Here is a 21,981-nt window from a genome sequence, read left to right as displayed (position 1 = left end):
CCTCTCTCCCCGTCCCCCCTCTCTCCCTCTCTGCCCCCTTTCCCCAGCTTCCAGCCAGCCTCTGTCTCTCAGTGTTTCCAGTCTGTCGGTGCCTCTGTGGGTCTGGTTCTTCGGCCCCAGTCCCTCCTCCTGGTGCTGCGGGCCAGCCCTTTAGGAGTCGCTTCCGTGGTAGGAGGTTCCTGGTGAATGCGGAGCCCCAGAGACAGAGAAAAACAGCAGAGAGAGAGAGAGAGACACAGAGACAGAGAGAGAGAGTGTGTGAGACACAGAGAGAGACAGAGTGAGATAGAGATTGTGTGAGAGACAGAGATAGAGAGACAGAGGGAACAAGAGAGAGACAGAGAAGCCGAAATAATTATGAGACACAGAAAGATAGAGGGAGATACAGAGAGATAAAGTGAGACAGCGACAGACAGACAGACAGTCAGAGAGAGCAGAGTCCAGGAACAGAGAAACCAGCACACACACAGTTAGACAGAGATAGAGGGCGAGATAAAGACAGAGAAAGAGAGAGAGAGAAAAAGAGAGGCGCAAGAGAGAAAGACAGAGAGGGAAAGATGGAGTGAGATCGAGAAACAGGTATAGAGAGTGAGAGAGAAAGAGGCAGGGAGAGAGAGAGAGAGATGGAGTGAGTCAGAGACATAGTCCAGGGACACACACACACTGACAGGCAGTGCCCATAGACAGGGCAGAGGAGCTCCATCATGCAACCTCCCCCCAGGAAGGTGAGCCAAAGCCGGAGCCGGAGCCCAGGGACACAGCAGAAGCAGCGGAGCCGGATTAATCATCTCTCTTTCTGCCCCCAGGGTCGAGTGAGCCAGGAGGTGAAGACCAGTTTCTCGGAGCAGCTGTGTAAAGTACAGAACAAACAGCAGCAGGAGGCTGAGCTGCTGGAGGACATCAGGTACTGTCCATGCACAACACCTACACACTGGGTCACAGTGGGTACTCTGCCCATCTCATCCCTTCCCCATCTCACACTCTCCCCATCCTACCCTCCCCCCATCCCACACTCTCCCCCCATCCCACACTCTCCCCCCATCCCACACTCTCCCCCCATCCCACACTCTCCCCCCATCCCACACTCTGGGTCAGAATGAGCTGTTTATACTCTTCCCTCCCTCTCACCTACATTCTCATCACCTTTCCCCATTACTCCCTATCACTCCATCCCTCCTCATTCTTCCCCAACACTTATGTTCTTTCTCTTTCTCTCTTTTTCTTTATCTATCTCTTCTTGTTTCTCCCTTTTTCTTTCTTTTTTATTTCTTTCTCTCCTCCTCCTCCTTCTTTCTATCTATTTCTCGCTTTCTCTTTTCTTTTATCTCATTCTTTTTCTCTTACTCTCTCTTTCTTGCCTTCTCTCGCATTCTTCCTCTCTTTGTTTCTCTCTTTCTCTCTCTCCTTTCCCCTAACCTCTCCTTCCTCCTCCCCCCCCTCCATTCCATCCCTCATTTTCACACCCTCCCTGCTCACACCATCTATTCTCTATGATTCTCGTGCCAATGTTGGAGGGAGAGAGATGGGCTTTAAGAACAGTTTCGGTGATTAGTGCAGGTTATGGATGGAACCAGAGTGTTGGGGCAAGGTAGAAGACATGGTCCCCAGTGGTGGATTGTACAGGGGTCCTTACAGGAATTGGGGAAGGGAGGAGCAGGGAGAGGGAGAGAGTCCAGTGGGAAGGTTTGAAGATAGGGGTTTTGAAATCAGGATGTCAGACAATGGAACTCAATGGAGATGGGTGAGGGACGAGTGATGGGGAGTTGGGGTTGGAGGTGAGATGGAAGTTTGTAACAGGAAAAGTTCGCAGATGGAAAAGATATAAAATGAGGTGGTGAAAATTAATGATGTTTGATCCCAGGGTAAGTGGTGAGGGGTCATCACATGATCTCGCACTCTCAAACAACGCTTTTGTTCTCTTTAATCTCTGAGTTTTTTTCATAATTGACAAATAAAAACATTGGAAGAAAATGTGAAAAGTTAAGGCCCTTAAGCATTGCTCGCCTGAGTTACTAGGAGCAGTATTACAGAGATTATAGAATCAGAGAATCCCTACAGTGCAGAATGAGGCTATTTGACCCATTGAGTCTGCACCAAGCACAATCCCACCCAGGCCCTATTCCCATTACCACACATATTTACCCTGCTAATTCCCCTGACACCAGGGTCAATTTAGCACAGCCAATCAACCTAACCCGCACATCTTTGGACTGTGGGATTCCCTAGTTCCTGCAGAGATGGTAATCCAAGGGATTTGTGATATACAGCAACGCGGGCTCCGGTTGCCGACTGTGATTAAATGTATTCCTGAAGGTTTAAACCCATGACTTTCCCCCACATTCCAGCTAATAGTCAGCCAGCACACCCTCCTTGTGATGAGCTGCTTTTCTACTCCAACTGAAAAGTGAAAAGGTTCATAATTGAATTGGACGATGCTTGACAGTCACTCAAACAGCCTCCCCGCTCCCCCATCTCATTATCTCTATATCTGGTAAAGAGGAATGTTCAAAGGAAATTTTAAAAACATCTTCTTTAATATCCTGATGATATTTCCCCAGGGTCTAATTCTTGGAGACTCCAGGCCAATCCCGGAGGGTGTTGGCCTCCATTGGCCATTGCAGTAGTTTTGTGAAATTCTGGTGGACAGGAACTGAATGAAAAGCAGCATGTTGGCGAGGTCTTCAGAGTACGTTAAACAAACATGGAAAACACGACATGTTTACTTTCCCTCAAGTTCAGAAGAATTGACTGGACAGACATTGAGAGATTGTTCGAGAGTAGAATTAGAGGGCACAATCTCAAGATTCAAACCAGCGTTTGAGAGTATAAAGAGGAGATATTTCTGTTGAACATATCTGTCTTACACACATGGTGGCATAGTGGTTAGCTCTGCTGCTTCACAGCACCAGAGACCTGGGTTCATTTCCAACCTCGGGCATCTGCCTGTGTGGAGTTTGCACATTCTCCCCATGTCAGCATGGGTTTCCTCCAGTTGCTCCGATTTCCTCCCACAGTCCAAAGATGTGTAGGTTAGGGTTTTTTTTTATTCATTTGTGAGACATGGATGTCACTGGCTGGCCAGCATTTATTGCCCATCCCTAGTTGTACTTGGAGGCAAGTCAGTTGAGAGTCAACTACATTGTGTGATTCTGGAGTTACATGTAGGCCAGACCAGGTAAGGACAGCATATTTCCTTCCCTAAAGGACATTAGTGAAACCAATGGGTTTTACAACAATCAACAATGGTTTCATGGACTTAATTCCAGATTCTTTTCCTGAATTCAAATTCACCAACTGCTATGGCAGGATCCGAACCCGGGTCCACAGAACATTAGTGGAGTTTCAAGATTTAATAACAATAATATCACCAGGCCATTGCCTTTTCCCATTGGATTGGCCATGCTGAATTGCCCCTTAATGTCCAAAGATGTACAGGTTTGGTGGATTGGCCATGGTAAATACATGGGGTTACAGGGATAGGAGAGGAGGGTCTTGGTAGGATGCTATTTCAAAGAGTCAGGTGCAGAGTCAATGGGCCAAATGGCCTCCTTCTGCACTGTAGGAATTCTATGGTCGTCATGATATGGAAATGCCAGTGTTGGACTGGGGTAAACACAGTAAGAAGTCTCACAACGCCAGGTTAAAGTCCAACAGGTTTATTTGGTAGCAAAAGTCACTAGCTTTCGGAGTGCTGCCCCTTCATCAGGTGAGTAGGGACAGCGCTTCGAAAGCTGGAGGCTTTTGCTACCAAATAAACCTGTTGGACTTCAACCTGGTATTGGGAGACTTCTTACTGGGAATTCTATGGTATCAGGGCAATTTGCGAGAGAAATAAGCTTTGACAAAAATACCTTTTTTGTTCAGCAATATGCAAGTTTCAGGATAAGGGGATGACAATTTAGGGCAGAGAGAAGGAAAGGTTTCTTTACTCAGGTTTGTGAATCGTGATGTTTTTACCCAGACAGCTGTGGACGTTCAATTGTTGAGTATATAAAAGACAGAAATTGATAGATTCTTGGATGTTCAGGAAAGCTCGGGAGATGGGATCGGACTGCAAAGTGAAGTTTCTTTTTACTTGTTTGTGAGATGTGGGTCTCAATGGCTAGGCCAGCAATTATTGCTCATCTGTGACTGCCCTTGAGAAGGTGGTGGTGAGTTGCTTTCTTCAACTGCTGCAATCCGTGTGGTGTAGGTACACCCACAGTGCTGTTTGGGAGACTTGCAGTAGATTAGCTATAATGATATTATTGAATGGCGGAACAAACTCGAGGTAGGCTACTTCTGCTCTGATTTCTTGTGTTATTCAGAGACTCGAGGCTCAGCGATGCTCTTCATTGTTTGCAGTTGAGAGAGAGTCCTGCTCCAGTCTATGCCTCTAACTATCTCTATTGAAGTGAATGAGACTGGTCACTCCTGTTGTGTCTGTGCTGTTACTGTAAGTAGAAGGGAATTTGGACATGATGCATCAATGAAAGCTGAGAGAGACTGAATCTCACTTTTCAGACAGAGAACATGGTGTCAGCACACTGTTGCTCAATGCTCAGCCACCCAGGACATTTGCTGGGTGTAATCCCTTGGGTTGTTACTAGATTTGAGATGCAAACCTTACTAACCCCAGGAAAGTGGGAATAGGAGCTCAAGGGGCGGAACACCAACAAGTGTCAGTATTCCCAAGGGAAGGGCCAGGTCAGGAGGGCATGAGCGAACATTAAAAAGCAACTCTGAAGTGTTGTCTACTTTTGGTCATCAGCTAAGTGATGGAAAGTGTCATCAACAGTGCTATCAGACAGCATAGTACAATCAAACAGCACAGCGCTACCAAACAGCACAGCGCTACCAAACAGCACTGCCTCAGAAACAACCTGCTCAATGATGCTTGGTTTGGGTTCTGCCAGAGTCACTCAGTTCCTGACCTCATTACAGCCTAGGTTCAAACATGGACAAAATATGAACTTCAGAGATGAAGTGAGAGTGACGTCAAGGCCACATTTGATTGAGTGCGGCATCAAGGAACTCTGGCAAACCTGAAGTCAATGGGAATTAGGGGAAACATCTGCTGGTTGGAATCATACCTAACATGAAGGAGGTTGTTGTGGTGGTTGAAGACCTAACATCTCAACTCCAGGACATCTCTGCAGGAATTCCTCAGAGCAGTGTTCAGACCCAATCACCTTCAGCTGTTTCATCAATGACCTTCCTTCCATCATAAGGTCAGAAGTAGGGATGTTCACTGATCACTACACAATGTTCAGCACCATTCATGACTCCTCAGACAGTTATATGGGTGAGATGGGTGTAGAGGGATGGAGGCCAAATGCGGGCAATTGGGACTAGTTTAGTGGTTTAAAAAGGGCAGCATGGACAAGTTGGGCCGAAAGGCTTCCTTCTATGCTGTAAACCTCTATGACTCAGATAGTGAAGCAGTCCACGTCCAAATTCAGCAAGACCTGAGCATCATTCAGACTTGGGGTGATGAGTGGCAAGCAACATTCATGCCACATAAGTGTCAGCCAATGGCCATCAAGATCCTGGGGTAATCATTTACCAGAAACTGGTACACAATTTCTGATAAATTGTGTACTGTACTACCCATATAAAGGTGGTTACAAAAACAGGGCAGTCTTGGAATTGTACAGCGAGTAACTCAGTTCCTGACCAACCCCCCCCCCTTGCAGGCGCACCCCACCCCACCCCATCCCCTATTCCACACACCCCAATAATACCATCTACAAGGCACAAGTCAGGCGTGTGATGGATTACTGCCCACTTGCCCTGGATGAGTACAGCTCCAACAACACTCAAGAAACTCAACAGCATCACAAAGCAGTATGCTCGAATTGCATCCCATCCATCACCTCCAGCCTCCATTCTCTGCACCATCAACAAGGTGCACTGTAGCAACTCAGCAAGGCTTCTTGCAAACTCGTGACCACTACCAACTATAGAAGGGTAAAGGCAGCAGATACCACAGAACATCACCACCTGGACATTCCCCTCCAAGCCACTCACCATCCTGAATGGGAAATATATTGCCTTTCCTTCACTGTCACTGGGTCAAAATCTTGGAGTTCCCTCCCTAACAGCACTGTGGGTGTACCTACAGCACATGCACTGCAGTGCTTCAAGAAGGCAGCTCACCACCGCTTTCTCAAGGACAATGAGGGAGGGGCATGAAGTGTTGGTCTAGTCAGTGACAGCCAGCTCCTATGAATGAATAAAAGAAAGGAGGCTTTTTGGCCTGTTATGTCTGTGTTGGTTCTTTGAAAGGCTGTCCAATAAGTTCTCCAAAAATGTGCAGGTTCGGTGGATTGGTCATGCTAAGTTGCTGCTTAATGTCAGCGGGATTAGCAGGTAAATACATTGACTCATGGGAATGGTTGGGATTGTTGTCAGTGCAGGCTTGATGGGCCGAATGGCTTCCTTCTGCACCGTAGGGATTCTATGATTCTAAATTTGCCCTTTTCAAGTGGAGGTCAAATTCCCCCTATGTTAAGAGTCTATTTCCTGCCCTGCCTCACTACCTTGGGTAACACTTAAAGTGCTGTGGTTGGAAATGATAGAGACTCAGTGATAGGCCTGACAGTAAACAGCAGAAAAGCCCCGCTTGAAAATCCTGAGTTGCTAAAAGGTGTCAACATTTGAAATGAATGTCTTGTTTTCTTTCTGAGTTGGAGCTTTCTGTTGCTCACCGGGTTGTTGGAGATGCCACCGTGACTTTCCGCTCCAGCGGTTCAGTTGCGAGAGCTGTGACAGTGACATTTTGGTTGCGAGACTCACCGCTTGACCAGAGCTGTTAGAAAGTGGGGGCAGCAGAGTCAAAGCAGAACCCCAGCGGTCATTCACGGAGTCCAGCTGTAGACAGTTAAACATAACTTGGAGTGTAACAAAGGGGAAAAAAAATGAATTGTAGGAGACAATTTTTAACAGATTTTATACTTCGATAAAATTCTCTCTCTCGTGTTTGTAAACTCCAGTAAATATATGCCCAATCACTAGACTATTAATCCACAAACTCAGCTAATGTGCTGGGGACCTGGGCTTGAATTCTGCTGTGGTAGAATTTGAATTAAAAAAAAAATCTGGAATTGAGAATCTTCTGATAACCATTGTCGGAAAAATTCACCTGGTTCACTAGTGTCCTTTAGGGAAGGAAATCTGCCGTCCTTGCCTGGTCTGGTCTAGATGTGGCTCCAGAGCCACAGCAATGTGGTTGACTCTCAACTGCCACCTGAAATGGTCTAGTGTGCCCTTCAGTTGTAACAATCCAAGGGCAACTAGGGATGGGCAATAAATGCTGGCCAGCCAGTGACGACCATATCCCCGTGAATATAAAAAAAATTACCTTTTGTAAAAAGTAGAAGTACTTCACTGGCTGCTTTTGGGCGTCTTTGATTTGATTTGATTTGATTTGATTTATTATTGTCACATGTATTAACATACAGTGAAAGGTATTGTTTCTTGCGCACTATACAGACAAAGCATACCGTTCATTGAGAAGGAAAGGAGAGGGTACAGAATGTGGTGTTACAGTCATAGATAGAGAAAGATCATCTTAATACGAGGTAGGTCCATTCAGAAGTTTGACAGCAGCAAGGAAGAAGCTGTTTTTAAGTTGGTTGATATGTGACCTTTTGTATCTTTTTCCCGACGGAAGAAGATGGAAGAGAGAATGTCTGGGGTGCACGGGGTCCTTAATTATGTTGACTGCTTTGCCAGACAGCGGGAAGCGGGATATAAAGTCATTCTTGTTAAAGCCACCCCTCCTGTTATACAGACTCTGTCAGCCAGCCTTTAACTTTGTCGGAACATATTCTCAGAGTGACTCACAGCTGATCTTTCAATCTGACTCAATTGTCTCTTTTCGACTCCAGTCAGATGACCTCATCAGACCTCTGCTGGCATTTCCCATTCGCCTCCCAGGTGTTCTCATCATTAAAGAATGTGTTGGGAAGTCCCTGTCCACCTCCCCGTTAAAGGTCCATTACTGAAAACATTAGACAGACATTAGTAACCTGCTGGCAGCGTGAAATCCTGGAGCAGATCCATGGTGGAATCAATGTGCCCAAAGTAAATTGTGAGCAGACACAATGGGCCGAATGGCCTCCTTCTGTACTGTAGGAATTCTATTAAGGAATGAAGGGACCAGACAGAGTGCAGCTCAGCTGAGCTCGGTGAGTCTGTGTTTCTCTGACGTAACCAAACTAAATTTTAGCAACAGTTGATTTAATTTTGACCTTTTTGCAAAAAGTCAAGAGATTGTAAATAAGCTAAGAGTTTGTGAACCAGGTTTATGGGGAGACAGTGCTGTCGTGGTAATATCACTGGACTTTTAATCCAGAGGCCCGTTGATTGGGGCGGCACGGTGGCTAGCACTGCTGCCTCACAGTACCAGAGATCCAGGTCCAATTACGGCCTTAGGTCACTATATGTGTGGAGTTTACACGCACTCCCAGTGTCTGCGTGGGTTTCTTCTGGATGCTCCGGTTTCCTCCCACACTCCAAAGATGTGCAGGTTAGGTTGATTGGCCATTCTAAATTAACCCTAGTGTCAAGGGGACTTGCTAGGGTAAATACGTTATGGGGATAGGGCCTGGGTGAGATTGTGGTTGATGGGCTGAATGGCTTCCTACTGCACTGTAGGGATTCTATGGTAAATGTTCTTGGGACATAGGTTCAAATCCCACTGCGACAGCTGGTGGAGTTTAAATTCAATTAATAAAATCTGTAACTGCAAACTAGTCTCAGTGAAGGTGATCATGAAACTATCACCGTCATTAAAAATCCATTAAGCTCCCTAATGTTTAAAGTTTATTTATTAGAGTCACAAGTATGCTTACATTAGTACTGCAAGGAAGTTACCGTGAAAATCCTCTAGTCACAATAATCCAGCGCCTGTTCGGGTCAATGCACGTAACCAGCACATCTTTTGGGCTGTGGGATGAAACTGGAGCACCTGGAGGAAACCCACGCAGACACGGGGAGAATGTGCAAACTCCGCACAGACAATGACCCAAGCCAGGAATTGAACCCGAGTCACTGGGCGCTGTGAGGCAGCAGTGCTAACCATTGTGCCACTGCAGGTTTCCTTCCCTAATGTACTTTAGGGTAGGAAATCTGCCATTCTTACCCGGTCTGGCCTACACGTGACTCCAGACCACAGCAATGTGATTGGCTCGTAACTGCCCTGAAGACAAAGAAGGATAGGCAATGAAAGCTGACTTTGCCGGAATCGCCTACATTCCCCAAGGATGGAATTAAAAATAATTTTTCCCCATATTTTGACCTCTGGACCTCATTAAAATAAAACAGCCAAGGTTTCATCGAATCATAGAATCCCTACAGTGCAGAAGGAGACCATTCAAATCTGCACCGACTCTCTGACAGAACACCTTACTGAGGCTGCATTCCTGGAAACCTACATATTTACACTGCTAATCCCTTTTTGGACACTATGGAGCAATTTAGCACGGCCATTCCACCAAACCTGGACTGTGGGAGGAAACCAGAACACTCAGAGGAAACCCATGTAATCACAGGGAGAGCGTGCAAACTCCATTCAGTCATCCAAAGCTGAAATTGGACTCAGGTCCTTAGTGCTGTGAGGCAGCAGCGATAACCATTATGTCTTTAGAATATGTGTCTAATTGAACTCATTGTAAGTGGCAGAGGATTTCAAGCTAAACCTGGGAAGTTGGTCTCCCTCTCTCTTCCTGCTGCTAGGTATAAGAATAAATTTCTTAGAAGGGAAAGGTTCTTGAGAGGCTCTCCATGAAATTAAATCAATGCCATTACCAATGTGTGAATACTTTATGAAATGTTCAGACGTATTTAAACTGACATGTTTATTTGTTCATGGTTCGTCACTGTCTAGGCCAGCATTTATTATCCATCACTAATTAATTTATTCATTCATGGGATGTGGGCATCGCTGACTGGCCAACTTTTATTGCCCATCCCCAGTTGCCCTTGTTCAGGACAGTTGAGTGTCAACCACATTGCCGTGGACTCACATGTAGGCCATACAGCGTAAGGATGGTAGATTTCCTTTCCTGAAGAGCATTCGAAAACCAGATGGGTTTTTCTAACAATTGACAATGGTTTCATGGTCATCAGTAGATTCTTAATTCCAGATAATTTACTGAATTCAAATTCCACCATCTGCCATGATGGGATTCGAACCCAAGTCCCGAGAACATTACTGAGATTCTGGATGAATAGTCTAGTGATAATATCACAAGGCCTCCCCTAATCGCCCTCAGAAAGTGGTAGTGATCTGTCTTCTTGAACTGTTGCAGTCCTTGTTGTGTAGACACACCCACAGTGCTGTTAGAAGGGGAATTTCAGAATTTTGACCCAGTGACTGGCACTGGGAACGGCAATATAGTTTCACATCAGGATGGTGCGTGGCATGGAGAAGAACTTGCAGGTGGTGGTGTTCTCTCTGATGCCTTTCTAGGTGGTGGAAGTTGCAAGTGTGGAAGATGCTGTCTACGGAGCACTGTTGAGTTGCTGCAGTGCATCTTATAAATGGAGCACAGTGTTGCCAGTGTCAGCGGATGGTGAAGGGAGTAAATATCAGAGGTGGTCAATGGGATGTCTATCACGTGGGCTGCTTTGTCTTAGATGGTGGTGAACTTGCTGAGTGTTGCTGGAGCTAAACTCATCCAGGAAAGAAAGAGTATTCCACCACACTCCTTTCAAATAAAATAAGGGGTGGGGAAGCAGATGTAGACTTCTTTTGGGATTTTGTTTGTACATGTAGTTGCATTTGGACATGATTGTTTGCAATAGCATGACTATGGACACCCGTTAATTTAACTGCAGGTTTTTTTTTTTAAATAACAAGATTGGTGCTTGTATAAAGTTTGTGAGTACACATTGTGCATTAATAGTAAGTGCACACTAATATTAGCAGAATATTATTGGCATAATTGCACACAAGTTTTCAAATACTGGCAGATTGATTTCACAGCAGGGTAACAATGAGGTTACCGGTCAGTAGATTTTATTTCCTTTGCAGTTCTGTTCTTTAGGACAGTTATGTTGACAATTTGTTTAAGCAGCAATATATGCCATCTCTAACAGAGCAAAATGTCTCGAGGGGTCTCACAGTCACGTTATCAAAAAGCAAAATGAGATATTTGACAGGTGACCAAACACTTGGCCAAGAAGGTAGCTGTTAAGGAGCATGAAGCACAGAGGGTTATGGAGAGAATTCCAGAGCTTAATGCTGAGGTAGCTTAAGGGACAGTGACCAATGGTGAAGCAATTAAAATAGGGAAGCCAGAGATCCCAGAGTGTTATAGGGGCTGGAAGGGGTTACAGAGATAGGGAGGGTTATAGGGACAGAAGGATGTTACAGAGATAGAAGGGGTGAGGACATGCAGAGTACTGATCACCAGAAGAACTTTAAATTGAAGTCATCAGGAGCTACTGGAGGTAAGTGAGCACAGGACTGCTGGGTAAACAGGACTCAGTGTGAGTTAGAAAGATGCAGTCTTGTGTACACCCCAATCCCAGCTCAGAGAGAGACCAGCCCCCAATCCCATGTGGATAGTTTCTCGTGTGTTGTTTAAGATGGTATTGTGCAGTAATCCTGCTGTAGCAGATCATGGTTTAGCTGACTGCTGCAACAAGTCTACTGACAGTTATTTCTCATGGTGTTGAATGAAACCACAGAATTTTTTTTGATGTCTGGTTTCCTGGAATCCAAAGCAGAACTCATATTGGAGAATTGGTTAAACAATCAGATTAATCAATAAAATAATGGATAGAATGCAGAAAGCTGTTTGAATATCTCACTGCTTTATCATCTGCTCTGTAAGCAGAGAATGTTTACAGCACTTTAGAATTAAAATGATTGCTACCTGCTTGATATCAGAGGGAGACAGACCTGCATTTCTAAAGTGTTCTTAGCAACCTCAGGATGTCCTAATTCACATTACAGCCAATGAAGTACAATCAATTCTAGCATAAGAAATCTGGCAGCCAATTTGTACACAGCAAGTTCCCATATACAGCAGTGTGGCTGTTGACAAGTTAATAGCCAGAATTCTTGAGCTGGCCCCCACTTGGGATTCTCCAATCCCGCTGCAGTGAATGGAGCTTTGGATGAGTGTCAAATTTCCATCTCACTGAGTTGGGATTCAGCACTGATCTCTTAATGAGCTGGGACTCAGGGCTGGTCTCTCACTGAGCAACAGGGCATATGAGATTGGAGAAGTCCAGCATGTCTCTCATTGAAATCAAGATTGAGGAGTAAATATTGGGTGCAGGACACAGGGAACAGCTCACCTCCTCTGAATTGTCCCATAGCGTAATGTACATCCAAATCACAAAGGACATGTAGCCTTCAAACAATGTCTCATCTGAATGGCAGCCCACTGACAGTGCAGCACTCCCTCAGTACTGACCCTCTGACGGCACAGCACTCCCTCAGTAATGACCCTCTGACAGCGTTAATGTAAATTCTGGGCAATGACCACTGGACTTTTAATGGGTTGTTGCTCTTTTGTTTGAATTGTAATCAGGCTGTGATGATCCAGTGATGAAGCTTCACCTCTCTGACATCACCGTGTTATGTTTTGTTTCAGATCGTTTTGTAAACAGAGAGCTGCAATTGAGAAGGAATATGGGCAGGTCAGTGATGTGTTACTGGGCTAAACCAGCAATGCTGCTTAGAGCCACCTGTATTAAGGAGGGACAAAAAACAGAAACATTTTGAGGCTCATTGGTTGACAACCCCAGTCTGCAACACCCCCTCCCTCAAACTACCCACCTTTCCCCAATACTCCTGAAGCCACACTCTTCAGGAAATGTATCTAGTTGCCTTCACTAAGAAGAGAGACCCATTTCTGTATCTTTTGTCTCACCCACATCAGGACAAACCCAAGAGTATCAAATTTTAAACAATAGCAGCAACAGGAGGAAATGGGTTAGCAAGTCATTACCTCAGCAACACATGTCTCTAATTGAGAAGATTCAAGTACTGCTCATAGCCTAGTGGGACTATTGCTAGGCTATTAATCCAGAAACTCAGCGAATGTTCTGGAGACCCAAGTTCGAATCCCACCACAACAGATGCTGGAATTTGAATTCAATTAAAAAAATCTGGAATTAAGAATGTACTGATGACCATGGAACCATTGTTGGAAAAACCCAACTGGTTCACTAACATCCTTCAGGGAAGGAAATCTGCCTTCCTTCCCAGAAGGAACTCCTCAGTTATAGACAATAAAACAAAACAAGATTTACTCCAACTTATAAATCAAAAGAAAGAGGTTGAATAAAGAAATTCATTACTCCAATACCTGAGGCCTCACCCTGGGCCATTCCAAGCTCCCACAAATCCCAGCAGCTTCTTGCTTATACTGAGTCAGCTAACCACAACATCATTTTGTCATTGGTTACATAGTTTACTGGGTCAGCTGACCCTTACATCATGTTACCATTGGTCACACTACAACAGATCCAATGTTATCATTGCTTACATTCTAACACTTACCCTGGTCTGGCCAACATTTAGCTCCAGAGTCACAGCAATGTGATTGACTCAACTGCCAATGGGCAATAAATGCTGGCCAGCCAGTCACACACATGTTCCATGAATGAATAAAAAGAATGCAAGTAATTGTCTTTGTAATTGCCCCTTTATTAGGGCATTGAACACTACAGCACAAACAGGCCCTTCGGCCCCCAAGTTGCACCAATCATATCCCAACCTACCAGGCTTATCTATAACCCTCAATCCCATTAAATCCCATGTACTCATCCAGAAGTCTCTTAAAAGACCCCAACGAGTTCGCCTCTACCATTACTGACAGCAGCCGATTCCACTCACTCACCACCCTCTGAGTGAAAAACTTACCCCTGATGTCTCCTCTGTACCTACTCTCCAGCACCTTAAACCTGTGTCCCCTCGTAGTGACCATTTCAGCCCTGGGAAATAACCTCTGAGAGTCCACCCTATCTATACCTCTCAACATCTTATAAACCTCTATCAGGTCACACCTCATCCTTTGTCTCTCCAGGAAGAAAAGACCTACCCCCCTCAACCTATCCTCATAAGGCATGCCACCCAATCCAGGCAACATCCTTGTAAATCTCCTCTACACCCTTTCAATAGCTTCCACATCCTTCTTGTAGTGAGGCAACCAGGACTGCGCACAGTACTCCAAGTGGGGTCTGACAAGGGTCTCAAAGTTGCAGCATTATCTCCCCGCTCCTAAACTCAATCCCTCGATTAATGAAGGCTAGTACACCATACGCCTTCTTGACCACATCCTCCACGTGCGAGGCCAATAAGAGTCCTATGGACCTGGACCTGGACCCCAAGGTCCTTCTGATCCTCTGCACTGCCAAGCGTAATTACATTTGTATTTCCCACTTTGAGGTACTTCTCACGTAGCAGAATGGAACACAATAGGAAGGATGTTTTGCTACAGTTGGACAGGGTATTGGTGAGACCACATCGAGAGTATTGTATACTGTTTCATCACCTTTATTTAAGAAAGATATAAATTCATTAAGGAGCAGTTCACAGAATGTTCACTCATCTGACGCGTGGAATGGGGGCTGGGTGGAATGTCCCAGCTAGGACAGAAAGGAGAAGTTATCTTTTGTCTCAGAGGTCTGTATATCTTTGGATCTCTCTTCCCCAGAGAGTGGTGGAGGCCAGGTCACTGAATATTGTTAGGGCTGAGATAGATAAGATTCTCAGATAGATTGACTACTGAAGGTGTCAATTAAGGTGACCAAAATTGTGCACAGTATTGTTGATATGGTTTCACCAATGCCCTGTACAATTTTAGCAAAACACCCGCATTATGGGGGTTAGTTAGAATGTGGATTCTAAGTAATCCACATTAATCAGACCAGGCATGACCTTATTGAATGATGGAACAGGCTTGAGGGGCCAAATGGCCTATTCCCACTCCTAATTCATACGATCGCCTTTTCCATTCTGGATTGTAATTCCCTCAATGTTAATTTATGTAACTAGAATAGTATAGAATCCCTACAGTGAAGGAGGCCATTCAGCCCATCGAGTCTGCACTGACAACAATCCCATCTGGGCCCTATCCCCAAGTATTAATCCTGTGAGTCCCCCTAACACTAAAGGGGCAATTTAGCATGGCCAATCAACCTAACATGCAAATCTTTGGAGGAAACTGGAGCACCCAGAGGAAACCCACGTAGACACAGGGAGGATGTGCAAACACCACACAGACAGTGACCCGAGGCTGGAATCAAACCCGGGTCCCTGGCGCTGTGAGGCAGCAGTGCTAACCACTGTGCCACCGTGCCAGGTCCTTTGGTTTGCTGTTAATGTTTAAACAGAGTAAACCAGAGCGTCAACAGTTTTAGACACATCCAGGGAGATTCCAGATGAATTCAAACAGAAACCAGTAATGGGAACAAATAACTATTTCCACCTTCTGAAGGAAGTTGTAGAATTTATTTTCAAACATCCCTCTGCTGTAAATAGAGTTCTTTTAGCTGAAGGATACAAAGAACAAAGAACAACCCAGCACGGGAAACAGGCCCTTCGGCCCAACGAGCCCACGCCACCGCATCATCCTACACCTATTCTATCCTGCATATCTACGAATGGAACCCCTAACTTAGCCAGATTCAGGGGAGAATAGTGTCAATTTGGTAAAACCAATCAGCCTAAGAGCACATCTTTGGGGTGTGGGAGGAAACCGGAGCGCCCGGAGGAAACCCACGCATCCACAGGGAGAATGCACAAACTCCCACAGACACAGGCCCAAATCCATGTATCTGCACAGCTAGCAGTGCTAGTCACTGAGCTGTTGCGGCACCCATCTACCGGTCCAGGATCAAGCACACACACCAACACGAAGTGCTAGGCCGCTCCCAGAACTTCCAAGAGCAGCCCACGCACGACCCACCGTGTGCATGCCCCTCGTTTGACACAAGGTGGACCTCCACCTGCGGAATAAAAAGACAAAAACGTTAATCTTACAAGCCTGCTTTTCCGGTGTCTCCCGAGGTTCTAACTTTATTTAATAGCCCCTACCATAACCCTCCATCCTCGTTTCACTCATGTGTCTATCTAACTGAACCTTAAACGAGTCCAACGTTCCTGCCTCCACCACCCTACTCGGTAGCACGTTCCATACCCCCACAACTCTCTGCGTAAAGAACCTTCCTCTCTCATCCAAATTATACCTCTCCCCCCTCACCCTTAAATCATGACATCTCGTGTTTGTACCCAGTCTAGGGAGCAGTCTCTCACTATTAACTATCTATTCCCTTCAGTATCTTATATACCTCTATCATGTCCCCCCTCAATCTCCGTCTTTCCAAGGAGAATAGTCCCAGTTTCTCCAACCTTTCCTCGTAACCCAGCCCCTCCATGCCAGGCAGCATCCTGGTAAACCTCCTCTGCACCCTTTCCAGAGACTCCACGTCCTTCCGGTAGTAAGGTGACCAGAACTGGACGCAGTACTCCAAATGCGGTCTAACCAACGTTCTGTACAACTGAAGCATTAGACGGCAGCTTTTATACTCTATACCCCTTCCTATAAAGGCTAACATTCCATAAGCCTTCCTAACAACCTTCTCCACTTGTGATGCAACCTTCATGGATTTGTGAACCTGCACTCCCAGGTCCCTCTGTATGTCTATACTCCTAATCTGTCTACCTTTTATCACATAGCTCCTCTCTGCATTATTCCTTCCAAAATGCATCACCTCGCATTTGTCAGGATTAAATTCCATCTGCCACCTATCTGCCCAATGCACCAACCTATCTATATCCTGTTGTATCACCTAACAATCCAGTTCAGTACCCACCAACCCTGCCATCTTGGTGTCATCAGCAAACTTGCTGATCACACCACCTACGCTCTCTTCCAAGTCATTTATGTAGACTACAAAGAGGAGAGGTCCCAGTACTGAGCCCTGCGGCATACCACTGGTCACTGGCCTCCAGCCCGACAAGGTCCCCTCCACAACTACCCTCTGTCTCCTATTACCCAGCCAGTTCTCAATCCACCTACTTACCTGGCCTCGTATCCCATGCGCCTTAACCTTTTCTACCAGCCTACCATGAGGGACTTTGTCAAACGCCTTACTGAAATCCATATAGATGACATCAATGGCTCTCCCATCGTCAACCGTTTTTGTCACCTCCTCAAAGAATTCCACCAGATTCATAAGGCAAGACCTCCCTCTAACAAAGCCATGTTGCGTATCCCTAACCAGATCGCAACACTCCAAATGCTCATACATCCTACCCCTAAGTATTTTTTCCATTAATTTCCCTACCACTGATGTCAAACTCACTGGTCTATAATTTCCAGGGTTATCCCTACTACCTTTTTTAAACAGCGGTACCACATTTGCTACCCTCCAGTCCTCTGGGACCTCACCTGTGTCCAAAGAAGAGAAAGATTTGCGCCAGAGGCCCAGCAATTTCATCTTTCACCTCCCTAAGCAGCCTGGGATAAATACCATCAGGCCCCGGAGCTTTATCCGTCCTTACGCTACCTAAAAGCCCTAGCACTTCCTCCCTCATAATAGATATCTCCTGCAACTAATCCTCAGCTCCCTTCAAGAGACCGCATGATTCCAAACCCCTCTCCTTCGTGAATACCGACGCAAAGTATTCATTCAGGAGCTCCCCCATTCCCTCCGACTCAATACATAACTCTCCACTCTTGTCCCTAAGAGGACCAATTTTCCCTCTAACTACTCTCTTGCCTCTAATATAGGAATAAAATGCCTTTGGATTTTCCTTAATCCTACCAGCCAAAGCCATTTCATACCCTCTTTGCCCTTCTAATTCCCCTTTTTAGCTCCCTCCTACTCTCTCTATATTCCTCCAACGCACTCTCTGTACCCAGTCGTTTTGACCCAACATACGCCTCCCTCTTCTTCCTGACCAAGTCTTCAATACCCCCTGTAATCCACGGCTCTCTAATCCTACCTTTCCCATCCTTCCACTTAACCGGAACATACCTCCCCTGCAACCATTTCATTTTGCCCTTAAAAGCCTCCCACTTGCCAACCGTGGACTTTCCAGCTAACAGTCCCTCCCAATCGGTGTCCTGCAGCTCTCTCCTAATCCTGCTATAGCTCGCCTTTCCCCAGTTCAGCACACTCCCGTTCGGCCGGCACTCGTCCCTTTCCATTTTTAACCTAAAGTAGACGGACTTGTGGTCACTGTTAGCCACATGTTCGCCTACCTCTACCTCTCCCACCTGCCCCGGCTCATTACCCAACACTAAATCCAGTATAGCCCCTCCCCTAGTCGGGCTAGTTACATACTGCTCTAGCGACCCTTCCAAAACACATCTCACAAACTCCTCTCCCTCCGTACCCCCAGCTCTAGGCCCCCTCCAATTCACTCCTGGAAGATTAAAGTCACCCACTACAACCACTCTATTCTTCCTGCACCTGTCCAAAATGCCCCTGCAAATGCCTTCCTCCACTGACCTCGGGCTGTTGGGTGGCCTATAGTACACCCCTAGCAATGTGATCTCTCCCTTTTTATTCCTCATCTCCACCCACAGCGACTCAATCCCTGTCTCTTCCATATCGTCCTCCCTCTGCACTACTGTGATGTTTTCCTTGACTAACAGTGCCACCCCTCCACCTCTCTTCAACCCTCCTCTGTCACACCTAAAACACTTGTACCCAGGAACATTCAGCTGCCAGTCCTGCCCTTCCCGTAACCACGTCTCCGTTACAGCCACCACATCTAACTGCCTCACAAACATCAAGGCCCTAAGCTCATCCGTTTTCCCTGCCACACTCCTAGCATTGAAACAGACACAGTTCAACCCACGAGTGTCCCTCAGAACCTCCTTCTCCCTGATAATTTTCCTTTCACCCGACTCTCTCCCAGCCACCTCCCTATTAGTTTAAACCATTCCTGAACACCCCAGCTAACCTCCCCGCTAAGACACTAGTTCCCCTCCCGTTCAAGTTCTCCCCACCCCTCCTGTACAGTTGCCCTTCTCTCCTAAATACCTCCCAGTGATCCACAAAAGTAAAGCCCTCTACCCTACATCAATCCCTCAACCATGCATTCAACTGCACGATCTCATCATTCTTTGCCCTGCTAGTACTGGGCAGCAATCCAGAGAGTGCCACCCTGATGGGATGGGAGGGGTTGTGGGATCAGGTGATCTTGCTGAGCAATTCCATATTTGATAGGCAGAATATTACAGCACAGGGGGCCATTCGACCCATCGTATATAGGACAGCTCTTTGAAGAGCCATCCCTTAGCCCCACTCCTGCTGCTCTTTCCCCACAGCCTTGCACACTTTTTCTTTTCAAACATTCACCCAATTCCCCTTTGTAAGCTATTATTGATTCTGTGCCCTTTCAGGTAGAATATTCCAGATCATCCTCACTGCACAAGTTTCCACTCTGCTTCTTATTACCAATTGTTTCCCCTGGTTTCCAGTTGTCCTGGTGGCAGAAACAGGTTATTTATGCTCTCAAAGTTCTTCACAATTTTGAATCTCTCCAGCAAATCTCCCCTTGGCCTTCTCAGCTGTGAGGAGCTGTAATAACTCCATACTCCAGGTTTACACCATACATCTGTACACAGCCAGCTCTCCAGTTGCTCCCTTTTAAGGCAAGGATAGATAAAATTTTGAACAGTAAAGGAATTAAGGGCTATGGTGAGCAGGTAAGTGGAGCTGAGTCCACAAAAAGACCAGCCACAATCTTATTGAATGGTGGAGCAGGCTCGAGGGGCCAAACGGCCTACTCCTGTTCCCAGTTCTTATGAATGCAAGCTGGGAGACTGACACACCTGCTTTAAATAGGAAGCATGAGGTTCCCTGATTTAACCATCAATTAAGACTCATCTGGTAGTTCTTACGAGCTAAACGAGTAAAACCAACTCAAATTAACTTAGGGACAAATTAGGAGGGGCAGCCCCCCCAAAAAGGAAGCGGGGGAGGGGAAACGGCCCAAACAGAAACCAAAGTCCAAAGGAAACTTAAAACATCAAATCAAAATGTGATTGAGGGGGTCTATAACGCACGCCAGCCCCTGCGGTGCCCAGCGGGCACGGAAGGCGTCGACTGCACCCGCGGACACCGCGTGCTCCCTCTCCAGGGACACCCGGCCGCGAACGTAGCCGCGGTAGAGGGGCAGGCAGTCGGGGCGGACGGCCCCGTCGATCGCCCGCTGCCTGGACCTGTTGATGGCGCGTCGCGCCAGGCCCAGCAGCAGGTTCACGAGGAGGTCGGCGTCCCGACGCTCCCCTCTCCGCACCAGGTGCCCGTAGATCAGGAGCGTGGGACTGAAGTGCAAACAAAACATTAATAAAAGGTGTTTGAGAAAACCAAAAAGGGCGTGCAGTCTATAGCACAGAACGTAGACGTGTTCCACAGACTCCACGAGGCCACAGAAAGGGCAGTCTCGACAGCCCATGTACCCGAAAAACCTACGGTTATACGGCACCACTGCGTGCAGCAACCTCCACCCCAGGTCCCCAAGGTAACTGGGGGAGATAAGACTCGTCTGGTATCTCTTTTTGACACCAATCAAAAGATACATCTGGTTCGTACTCCAGCAAGCCAACCTCACTAGCCTGGTTGATGTCATCACAGGAGCATAACTCCAGTTATTCTGCGCAACTCAGCTCTGTAATGTTTGACTGGATGGCCCATAATGTGACTGGGGACATGGGAACTAGGGTGAGAGGGGGGTTTGGAACGGAAGAGGGGGATGGGAAGTGGGTTTGGAGTGGGGAGAATTAGGAAGGGGGTTGGATATGGAGGAGGGCACATGGGAGGGTCTTCTCAGGCTGGGGTTGAGGGTCTGTTTTCCTCCCTCATGTGATTCCTACACTATTTGTTGCTGGGGTTTTTTTTTTGTTTCATTCTCAGGATTCTTGGCTTGTGAGATCTGCAGGGGGGGGGACTTGGCTTTGCTGTCAGTGTGAGGTTGGTTCGTTTGACCCTCTGTGTTCAGTAATGGCGCACTGACGTGGACTTGGAATTCTGCCACATCTCCTCTTAAATTCTGGATGCACTCTGAGTTATACTGAATCTAAATGGAACTTCTTGATGATTGTGGGGGTTGGGGGGGTAATGCCAGCTTCTGATCATTATCCAGTGATCACAATGGAACATTTGCATGCCCATATTTGTATAATTTTAACTTTAGCTCAAAGTGCCTCTCCAGCATTGCAAAAAAATGCGACAAGCTTTGTTTATATTGTGTACGGGTGACATCACCTCTCCCTTCACTCATTCTAGCCCAGTCTAAAGGAAGTGGTTGAGAAATCAAACTTTTGACTGTCCCTTGGTAATGGGCCAAAAAGTGAGCAATCCGTCAGTTCCTCCACTACCAGCCCCCTTCAGGGGCACTGTCTGTGTGGAGTTTGCACATTCTCCCTGTGTCTGCGTGGGTTTCCTCCTGGGGTTCCGGTTTCCTCCCACAGTCCAAAGGTGTGCAGGTTAGGTTGATTGGCCATGCTAAATTGACCCTAGTGTCAGGGGATTAGCAGGGTAAATGTATGGGTTACAGGAATATGGTCTGGGTGGGATTGTAGTCAGTGCAGACTCGATGGGCTGAATGGCCTCCTTCTGTACTGTAGGGACTCTATGATTCTAAGAAAGAATACTTTTCACTGTATACTAGTACAATGTGGGGTTATGGGGAGAGGCCATGAATGGGATTGTGGTCGGTACAGACTTGATGGGCCAAATGGCCTCCTTCTGTACTGTGGGGAATCTATGATTCTATGTGACAGCGATAAATCAGTCCATCAATTCAATACAAATCACTCTGAAGGGCCTGTTCCTGTGCTGTAATTTTCCTTGTCCCTTCTGGTTCAGACAGGCAGCACGGTCGGGGCAGGCTTGGATGGGCCAAATGGCCTATTCCCGTCATTTCTTTTCTCTTTTCTTTGCCGAGTTTTTCCAAAACTTCCCGTTTTCATTTCAGATTTCCGTCATCTGCGGTATTTCGCTTTAATTTTTACC

The 21,981-nt window shown here is 46.4% G+C and overlaps 1 protein-coding gene across 2 annotated transcripts in view; it reads left to right on the top strand.

Annotated features, from left to right (window-relative positions):
* The first annotated feature begins 245 nt into the window (after positions 1-245).
* LOC145351713 (F-BAR and double SH3 domains protein 2-like) overlaps positions 246-21,981 on the top strand; it is a 62,783-nt gene continuing 41,047 nt past the window's right edge. Inside the window, exons 1-3 of one of the 2 annotated variants that reach the window (XR_013888442.1) lie at positions 246-725; positions 807-904; positions 12,594-12,639. Coding sequence is in view for 1 of the 2 variants with exons in the window: in XM_080201289.1 (XP_080057415.1) it covers positions 705-725; positions 807-904; positions 12,594-12,639 (165 nt within the window). In the remaining variant the exon portion in view is untranslated. The remainder of the gene's footprint in view (positions 726-806; positions 905-12,593; positions 12,640-21,981) is intronic. The other variant, XM_080201289.1, reaches the window with a different exon arrangement.

The sequence above is a fragment of the Carcharhinus amblyrhynchos genome, chromosome 13 (assembly GCF_965287045.1).
Source record: "Carcharhinus amblyrhynchos chromosome 13, sCarAmb.v2.hapA, whole genome shotgun sequence".
In the NCBI taxonomy this organism is placed as follows: domain Eukaryota; kingdom Metazoa; phylum Chordata; class Chondrichthyes; order Carcharhiniformes; family Carcharhinidae; genus Carcharhinus; species Carcharhinus amblyrhynchos.
The sequence above is the reverse complement of the archived record's forward strand: the minus strand, read 5'-3'. Positions and strand labels throughout refer to the sequence as shown.